This window comes from Solanum tuberosum, unplaced genomic scaffold (assembly GCF_000226075.1).
Source record: "Solanum tuberosum cultivar DM 1-3 516 R44 unplaced genomic scaffold, SolTub_3.0 scf00644, whole genome shotgun sequence".
Classification (NCBI taxonomy): domain Eukaryota; kingdom Viridiplantae; phylum Streptophyta; class Magnoliopsida; order Solanales; family Solanaceae; genus Solanum; species Solanum tuberosum.
This window is the reverse complement of record NW_006239571.1, coordinates 157,933-167,641: the sequence shown is the minus strand read 5'-3', so window position 1 is coordinate 167,641 and position 9,709 is coordinate 157,933. Positions and strand designations below refer to the sequence as shown.

The window sequence follows — 9,709 nt, the reverse complement described above, 5'->3', positions numbered from 1 at the left end:
ACACTAACCTACATGATTAGCATATGTAGTGATTCTAAAAGAATACAAGCTAATTAGGAGGCGATAGGAGCGAAGAGAACAAGTGCAATGACAAGGCCTCAGCTGCTAAAGCACTTGTCATGCGCACTGGTAGCGCGTCGCACCACCAGGCTGTGAACTACTGAAGGTATCTCTTGGCGCAATACTGGTGTGCTGCCCCAACCCAACTTCGACATTCCCGGAGAAGTTTAGTTGAAGGATAATTCCAAATTAGATTAGAAGTGGGAATTATTTTCCTAAACTTTATAAATAGGATCCTAGGGATATTTCTAGGGATGCTTCTTCTTTTTCGTGTGCAAGAGCAAAATAATTGTCTTTAAGTTTTTGAATATTATTAGTGGCTAAAATCCTTTGTTTTGGGGATGTAATTACGGGTAATTGTTGAACATCGATTGTTATGAATTAATTTTGGTTATCGCTTAAATTACTTTTGTATTCTTATTTTAGTATTTCATGATTGACCACCATTGAGATAAATATATTGTCTATTCTTGGACTCGAGAGACGGAGAGGTAGATACACCAAAGAATAAAAAAAGCTCGATCTTTCTTGCATATCACCTGTTTAGATTTGTGTTTAAGATTGATACCCAAGTGAACACCGAGCTTGGTTACAAAATAGGATGAAATATAAATGCTCGCCAATTGGGCATGTCTATCCCCGCTCAACGATGCAGTTAGACACTCAATTGGAGTATGCGATTAGAGGTCGAGAGATTTTGGTCGTAAATTCAATCCTGTAAATCAGTAATTTGATAATCGTAGTTAATTCATGCATGAGATGTGATACAAGAAACCAGAGGTAAATCTATGATTTTTCAAACATGGGTGCACCCAGAAATATGTATTAAGTGAGAATTGATCCGAACATGAATTCACCAAGAAAAATGTATTAAGTGAGAATTGATTCTTCATGCTCAAGGTCAAAAGCTCAACATTTAACCACGTGGACCAGATAGACTTCTTATAGTACGGGTGCTAGAATATAATAATATACAAATTTTAGAAAATATATACATAAAATATCTAATTTTATGAAAAGACCACGAGTTCTGGTGCCCTATTTTTTACCTTTAGATTCGCCACTGCATGAAACCTTAAGCATGTTGTAACCCTGGAATTGTCCCTCAATTGTTTAAATTACCAAAATTGAAGTTGTTGTTATTAGTTATTTTTATAATTGAATTATTCTCAGTAGTAACATAGAAAACACAAGTTCTTGAAGACACTTTTTTTAAAATTGTGGGATTAGTATAATTAATATAAATTGATTGTAAGTCATTTGGGTTCGACAACTCGGTTCTAAAAGAGTCATTTATTGCTTCTGCGACCACGTGCACTTGCGTGTGCATATGAGAGCAACAATTAGTCACGGCAATTATATTTTTTGTAACAAGTTCACTTCATTTACTTTTTCAATATAGGAATCTCAATAACTCAGTTGATTATCTACCTACACTTTAACTTTGTTGGTGAAAGTTGTATTTCATACCTTGTAATTCACTCCCCCGTTTTCTCTTACTATTTCAGTATTTTCTCTCCTCTCCTTTTTAAAGTTAACCATTGGTTGTTCTATATTTATGTGAAACTATTGCTTTAAAAGTCAGACATAGACTTAAGATAATATTTATCTATCTAATTTTCTAATAAATAAATTATAATTTAAAAAGGCTTGAAGAGTGTATGAAATGTTGTTTGACATTTCAAATAAATTTGACAAAGGGAATATAAAACGTTTGGTTATAAAGTGAAGGAAAAATTAAAATAAAAGACAAATAGTGTAACATTTGAGATAGGATTCTTAAATTGCCTGCTACCAAATGATTCTCAGCGGCTATGCCATTTTCCAAGACTAGTACTTGTATATAAGTCTTGTCTATTCCGCAAACGCAATTCTCAACTACCGCCACCGGATTTTCAAATCGCCGGAAATGGGCCATCGGAAAATCCTTTTCCCAGCGACCCACTTGGGTTTATTCTTTATACTTTACCTGCTTTCATCCCCTTGCGTTTCCTTTTCCTTTCCGTTTTTGAAGCCCAAGCATCACAAAATCAACGGACCCATCAAAACTCTTGTCGTTTTGGTCATGGAAAACCGCTCTTTTGATCATATTCTGGGTTGGCTCCACAAGACCCGACCGGATATCGATGGGCTGAAGGGCTCCGAGTTTAACAGGGTTAATGCTTCAGACCCTTATTCCTCAAAAATCTTTGTCTCCGATGATGCTGTATTCGTTGATTCTGATCCAGGTCACTCTATTCAAGCCATTCGGGAGCAGATATTCGGGTCGAATGATTCTTCAGCAAACCCAGCTCCGATGAACGGGTTCGTGCAGCAGGCTGTTAATATGGGCGTGCCTGGTATGGAGCAGACCGTGATGAGCGGGTTTAAACCAGAGTTAGTACCGGTTTACACTGATTTAGCGAAGGAGTTTGGCGTTTTTGACCGTTGGTTCGCGTCGGTTCCGGCTTCAACTCAGCCGAATCGGTTTTACGTTCACTCGGCAACTTCTCACGGAGCTTCGAGCAATGTCCGTAAAGATTTGATCCATGGGTTCCCTCAAAAGACTATATTCGATTCTTTGGACGAAAATGGGCTCTCATTTGGAATTTACTACCAAAACATGCCAGCTACCTTATTTTTCAAGTCACTCAGAAAACTGAAACATATTTTTAAGTTCCACAATTATGCATTAACGTTCAAAATCCACGCTAAACTTGGGAAACTTCCAAATTACGTTGTGATTGAGCAGAGATATTTCGATGTTAAAATTGACCCAGCAAATGATGATCATCCATCACACGATGTAGCACTTGGACAAAAATTTGTCAAGGAGGTTTATGAGACATTGAGGGCAAGTCCACAGTGGAAAGAAATGGCACTCTTGATTACATATGACGAACATGGTGGCTTCTTTGATCATGTACCAACTCCTGTTTCTGGGGTGCCTAATCCTGATGGCATTATCGGGCCTCCACCATATTACTTCAGATTTGACCGCTTGGGGGTTCGTGTCCCAACCTTCTTGATTTCACCATGGATTGACAAGGCCACTGGTGAGTCAGTCATCTTGTCCTTTATATGCATACAACTTACTTGTTTCATTTCAAAAGAGAATTCACCAGGCTGTTTTCAGGATTCTTTCATATGAATATCGTAAATTCTATAGTTAAGCTCATTGCTATATGTCTGGAATTGTAGCTATAACTAGATATGTTGAGTTAAAAGGGTGTGACTACAACTGTACAGGAATATCCTGAGATAAATATGGGCTTAGTGATTATTTAGACAAAAGTTAACCTCAAAAGCTGCACACTCACACATTTTTATGTACAGATGCCCTCTTTCGGTACTGGAGAGCACATCTAAATATAAGCTTACATAGCCAAAAAAAAAAGGAACATATCAAGGCTACTCTCTTAGTTGTTATGTTCATGCCTCTGGAAATTTAATTAGTATTTTTCTGTATTGATTGAGAAGCTCAATGGGCTGAATGACTAAGTTTATCTCTTTGATAATTGATAAGTCATTAACGTTATTATGCTATATTCATCTTTCTTACCTTCTCCTTTATTTTTCTCAAATCGTTGTCTACATATTGGTGCTGGTGGATTGGAATGTTTAAACATATATACCTGATCAATATGTTTGATGCAGTGATCCATGAGCCGACAGGTCCAACTACGTCTTCCCAATTTGAGCACTCTTCCATACCAGCAACTGTGAAAAAACTTTTTAATCTGAAATCAAGTTTCTTAACCAAGCGAGACGCATGGGCTGGGACCTTTGAGAACTATTTCTGCTTGCGTAAGACTCCTCGTGATGATTGTCCAGGTTTGTATGCATAACTTCAGCAAACCATGAACAAATACTTAGTTGATTTCTCCATTATTGCATGCTTAATACTGAAAATTCTATGTTCATACAGAAGTGACTGATAGTTACTTATAAGACGGAGAGTACTTCCAGGGCATATGGTCTGCTTTTAGATGTTGATGCTTTAGGAAATACTTTTAAGACTAAACGTATTCTAGCTAAATTTCTTCAAATGCATATGGTGAAGATATTCTATTGCAAGATGCTTATTAGTAGTTTTAAGATGCTGTCTGCTGTGATTACAATTACTATCAAAATACTTCTGCTTTCCTCAAGCATGTCATGATTGTAAGCAAACATATACTTTTTTGCTAGATGAGCTGGCTTAACATGTCCTTGTGGAGCTCTGTTGGCTCCCTCATGAACTCATTGTCCTGTCTTGAATAGGATCTTCTTTTGATCCTCTAATTCACTTTAGCTGCTCCAACTCATGCATGAGTTGTAATTCTATTTCATCATTTAGAGCAATGGGATGTTTTCCATCTTTTGTATTGGTAAAAGCTACTATTGTGCTTTGTTCTGTCGTATAGTTTAATAAAGCAGATAGGATCTGTTATAACATTCAGACGGTAGGGAGGAAGAAGAATTGAGTGCTTTATCTTTGACGAGTGCTGGCCTGAATATGGTAGAACATATCTAATCTGATATAGCCGAAGGTTGGATTTTCCCAGCATGTCTGTACTGTATACTATGCTGAATTGTCTAAAACGACATCATTTAAAAACTTTAGTGGGTAGAGACAGAACATATTTATTTTAGTTCTGCAATGTGCCCTTCCGCATGTGGCTTAATTATTTTCTTGAGCGAAGTGGGAATCGAACCCAGGTAAGCCCACTTAATGTCCACCCGTGCACCCGAAATTAACCGGTGGAACCACTTTGTTGCTAAGGGTGCCAACAGAGAAATATATACTCTATTTAAGATATATTTACATACATTTTTTCCTATGTTAAGGGGGTACCCTTGATCCCTGTATCCCAAGTGTAGATTCGCCTCTCCGTTGCAAATTCTTCATATTAAACAAGAGCCTAATCACCCGTTTAAGAGGCAGATTGATCCTAATCATTTGATCGATATGATATATACAGAGAAACTTGCGGAGGTGAAGACAAATCTAAGACCATGGGGACCAAGAGAAGATGCAAAGCTCTCTGAATTTCAAATAGAACTGATCCAGCTTGCTTCACAGCTTAATGGAGACCATGTTCTCAAAAACTACGCTGATATTGGACGGAAGATGAATGTCCGTGAAGCTAATCAATACGTAGATGATGCAGTCAATAGGTTCTTGGAAGCTGGTAGGGCTGCTCTGAGAGCTGGAGCGAATGAGAGTGCCATTGTTGCAATGAGACCTGCCCTCACTAGCCGATCATCAGCATCAGATGGAGGATTCAACAAGTATCTGGAAGCCTACTAATCTATTGTAAGTAGTGTCTGTATGTATTGTTATAATCCACCTTCTTACATAATGAACAAAATTTGTGGTTACCCATTAATTGTGTCCTTCCAAGGATATATACAAAAATTAGGAAGTCTTTGTTTTCAATGTTGGGATGGTTATTGTAATCACTTTTAGTAAATGGTAAATCATTTTAGCCTCATATGTTCCTATGATATGAATACCCATCTTTTTGCGACTTCTTCCTTAACTTTCTTATCAAAATAATTTGCTGTTAGTTCCAACTTCCAAGCATACAATTTAACTTGCAGTAGAACTAGTGCTTTTTTGGTCCCTTCCTATAATGGTTTAAACATAACAATAAAGTTTGTAATAGCACTCTGTCAAACTTTATAATTTATGGCTCTATAGTTAAATTTAGAAGGAACCAGAAAGTGTATTAAAATAGGGAAAATTAGACAAAATGTGTGGATCAAATTCCGGGTCAAAATAACCCAATTATAATTTATTTCATAAAATGGTCATTCGGCGAAGAGCATGCGGCCGTCCATCTATGACTCTTTCAAAGTTATTGTATTATATATGATATATACTATCTAACTAATCATACAACACTAATATTCCCTCAATTTTTACTCTATTCGGAAGGCATAGTAATTAATTACAATACCCTATTTTAACATCTAAATAAAAATAACACGATTAGGACCTGTTTCGCATAGTTATCATTTTTTTTTAAAAAAATTATTTGAAAATCATGGTTTGATTAAGAAAATTTTAAAATTCATCAAATTTGAAAAACAACTTATAATCTGTTTTTCAATTCAATTTTCACTTGTATTTAAGTTCATTTAAGCATGAAAAATTTAGACTTTCAATTAATGATTAGTTCTCAACTATAAAACTGTACATATGTATTTTGTTAATAATTTAGGACTCTTAAGAGGAGATTTGAGTTAGTCGGGATTGATAAAAAATCAGCCTGTGGAGGAAGATGAACTGATGCAATGTATAAATTTTATTTAAACAGTGTATATGAATATGAATATTATATATACACACACATCTCTAATACGTAATTATACACTATTTATATACTCTCTCCGTGTGACTATGCCACAACCTTTGAGTTAAAAAAATATATATACTCTCTTCGTTCCGTTGTATATAGCACCATTTGACTTGACACAATTGAACCCCAAAAATGTGACAATATTTAAAAATTAATTTTGAGATTAGTTATCTTGTGATTTTATTCTAATCAACCATGAGATAAATTAATTTTAAAATTAGTTGTCCTTGTTGTTCGTACCAAACACTACTTTTGAATTCGTGATATAAAACAAAGCTATGGTAGGGTATATTCTACATCACAACTTGATAAATCTTTCAACGTCTTTTACTATGCTGAAGTTTCCATGAGAAGTTTTGCGTCTTCAAAAGTATCCTAACGTATATTCGCTCTCCCTCATTATCTACTTTGCTTTCCTTCCTTCTAAAATAGCATAGTAGTATCTTTTTTTGGTTGTCATGATTATATAGCCACTACATATTTTAAAGCAAAGCAAAGACTTTACTTTCCACTTTTCTTGGTGAGTTTAACCTGACAAGCGATATACAACTTGAGATTTAAATGACCAATATTTACCACCTAGGGACTCGGTAGGGGTGACAATTAAGCAGACTGGGTGAAATTTGGCCAGTTATAATGAGTCAAGACAATATTTGAGTCAAAATCAAACCAAACTCAAATTTGCTTGGGTCAAAACGGGATAGGTAATGAGTTATATATTGAGTCAAGACCCAACCCAATTTTTACTTAGTTAAATTGTATAACAAAGAAATAAAAAGAGAGAAAGAAAGGTTACTATGTGTTGTTTCTTTCTTGTCTATCTTTATTTCATATAGAATGGAAGGTTTTATAAGCCTTGAAACTTGGAGTAGTATAATTGCTACGGTAATCTACTTGGCCTCCAAGATGAGTGGGCCCCATCCACATGTACATCCAATTCTTTATTTTACAACAACCATTTCCTTGTAGCTTTATTTATTTTGCTCATTTTTAATTCTCTTTTATTTCTCTATTTCTTCTTTTTTTCCTTTTTATGTTTCTTTGTTCATTTAAATTTTCTAAGATTATTTTATGGAAAAACTATAGAAAATGTCAAACTACATATTATATTAAAATAATATAGCTACACTATACTTTATTTATAGTTTATGAATATATTTAATTAATAAATAGCAAAATACAATTCACACCCATAAAATTTACTTTTTCCCATTTTTCACGCTTTCTCTTCCCTATTCCCACTTTTTCAACCTTCTTTGGTTATCCCTAATTCAAAATTTTTATCCCCAAATCAATTCTATTACTCCTAAATGAACTTCATCTCCTAGTAGGATCCACAATATCACAGACTCTTTGCCCATAAAAAATTGCATACCATTATAGTTTGAATATCTTCTATTGTATTTGAATACCTTCTAGTGTATTTAGAGTTATGTTGTCATTCTGTTCTCTGAAGATGACGGTAGTAAATGTTGTCATTCTCTTAATATACTTTTAAAAAAAACAGTATCCTATTTAATAAGTAATGTATTTTCCTCATTTATCAGGGATCGTGGGATATATTTGCTAGTATTTGTAGAGTACCTAAGTGAGGGTGAAGGTATTCCAGTTCAATACCTTGATTTTAAGTTACACCGCATCAGAATCGAAAAAGATATGATAATACCGGAAGATATCGAACAGCAGCTAGAGATACAAAAAAACGAGATACCCAGTTATGATTAGGCATAAATTCAACTATATTTTATTTCATTCACAATTTTGTTGTTTATCAAATCAATAAACAAGATCCAAGAAAATGGATGTTCAAATAACCTTAATTGAATTCCTTGCTGCTAGAAGTATACTGTGCAAAATTTTACCCAAATTGCTTTATCAAACTTATCATCATATCATAAAATTATATAGTACACATAGTCAAACTTTAGCCAATTCTCTCCCCCCCCCCCCCCCCCCCCCCCCCAAAATGATTAGAGTCCAACACAAAAAATTAAATGAGCAACGTATAAAGAATAAATTCTTTTTTTTTGGGGACGGGGGGGGGGGGGGTGTATATCAAAAGAAGCAGTAGTATTCACTTGTTAATTTCAACAAGAAAATCAGTTCATTTTTTATTATTACCTTTATTATTCCACAACAATTCAATTAATTCAGTCCCGCATTCCAAGAAACATGGGACTAGTGACCTTGTATTTTTTTTCACTCAAATATGTGTAAATCGAAGATATGTATGATTTTATCTAAAGAAGAAAGTTAACTTACTCAGTTGATTATAGTCTCGTGTTGATAATGTGTTATAAAATAAAAGGAGAACATTAAACTAAAATAACAAAGAAATAAAAAGAGAGAAAGAAAGGTTACTATGTGTTGTTTCTTTCTTGTCTATCTTTATTTCATATAGAATGGAAGGTTTTATAAGCCTTGAAACTTGGAGTAGTATAATTGCTACGGTAATCTACTTGGCCTCCAAGATGAGTGGGCCCCATCCACATGTACATCCAATTCTTTATTTTACAACAACCATTTCCTTGTAGCTTTATTTATTTTGCTCATTTTTAATTCTCTTTTATTTCTCTATTTCTTCTTTTTTTCCTTTTTATGTTTCTTTGTTCATTTAAATTTTCTAAGATTATTTTATGGAAAAACTATAGAAAATGTCAAACTACATATTATATTAAAATAATATAGCTACACTATACTTTATTTATAGTTTATGGATATATTTAATTAATAGATAGCAAAATACAATTCACACCCATAAAATTTACTTTTTCCCATTTTTCACGCTTTCTCTTCCCTATTCCCACTTTTTCAGCCTTCTTTGGTTATCCCTAATTCAAAAATTTTATCCCCAAATCAATTCTATTACTCCTAAATGAACTTCATCTCCTAGTAGGATCCACAATATCACAGACTCTTTGCCCATAAAAAATTGCATACCATTATAGTTTGAATATCTTCTATTGTATTTGAATACCTTCTAGTGTATTTAGAGTTATGTTGTCATTCTGTTCTCTGAAGATGACGGTAGTAAATGTTGTCATTCTCTTAATATACTTTTAAAAAAAACAGTATCCTATTTAATAAGTAATGTATTTTCCTCATTTATCAGGGATCGTGGGATATATTTTCTAGTATTTGTAGAGTACCTAAGTGAGGGCGAAGGTATTCCAGTTCAATACCTTGATTCTAAGTTACACCGCATCAGATACGGCGCACTATTGTGGAAATACACAGCGAAAAAGATGGAAGAAGGTGCTATTAGCTAGACTGAGGCACCACCCAGAATGATCAGGTCACCCACAAGAATCGATAATAGTCAA

The 9,709-nt window shown here is 34.4% G+C and overlaps 1 protein-coding gene across 1 annotated transcript; it reads left to right on the top strand.

The window, feature by feature from the left end:
- Positions 1 to 1,801: 1,801 nt before the first annotated feature.
- Positions 1,802 to 5,526, top strand: LOC102590193 (non-specific phospholipase C1). Its single transcript, XM_006366535.2, has 3 exons — positions 1,802 to 3,095; positions 3,697 to 3,873; positions 5,004 to 5,526. The coding sequence occupies exons 1-3, from the start codon at positions 1,970 to 1,972 to the stop codon at positions 5,330 to 5,332; spliced, it is 1,632 nt and encodes a 543-aa protein (XP_006366597.1). The 5' UTR covers positions 1,802 to 1,969; the 3' UTR covers positions 5,333 to 5,526.
- The last annotated feature ends 4,183 nt before the right edge of the window (positions 5,527 to 9,709 follow it).

What these genes read in the sequence shown, in the direction of transcription:
- LOC102590193 (XM_006366535.2), top strand. Translation starts at nt 1,970, where the DNA reads ATGGGCCATCGGAAAATCCTTTTCCCAGCGACCCACTTGGGTTTATTC. An exon ending in ATGGATTGACAAGGCCACTG is followed by an intron (nt 3,096 to 3,696) that starts GTGAGTCAGTCA and finishes TGTTTGATGCAG; the next exon opens with TGATCCATGAGCCGACAGGT. An exon ending in TCCTCGTGATGATTGTCCAG is followed by an intron (nt 3,874 to 5,003) that starts GTTTGTATGCAT and finishes TGATATATACAG; the next exon opens with AGAAACTTGCGGAGGTGAAG.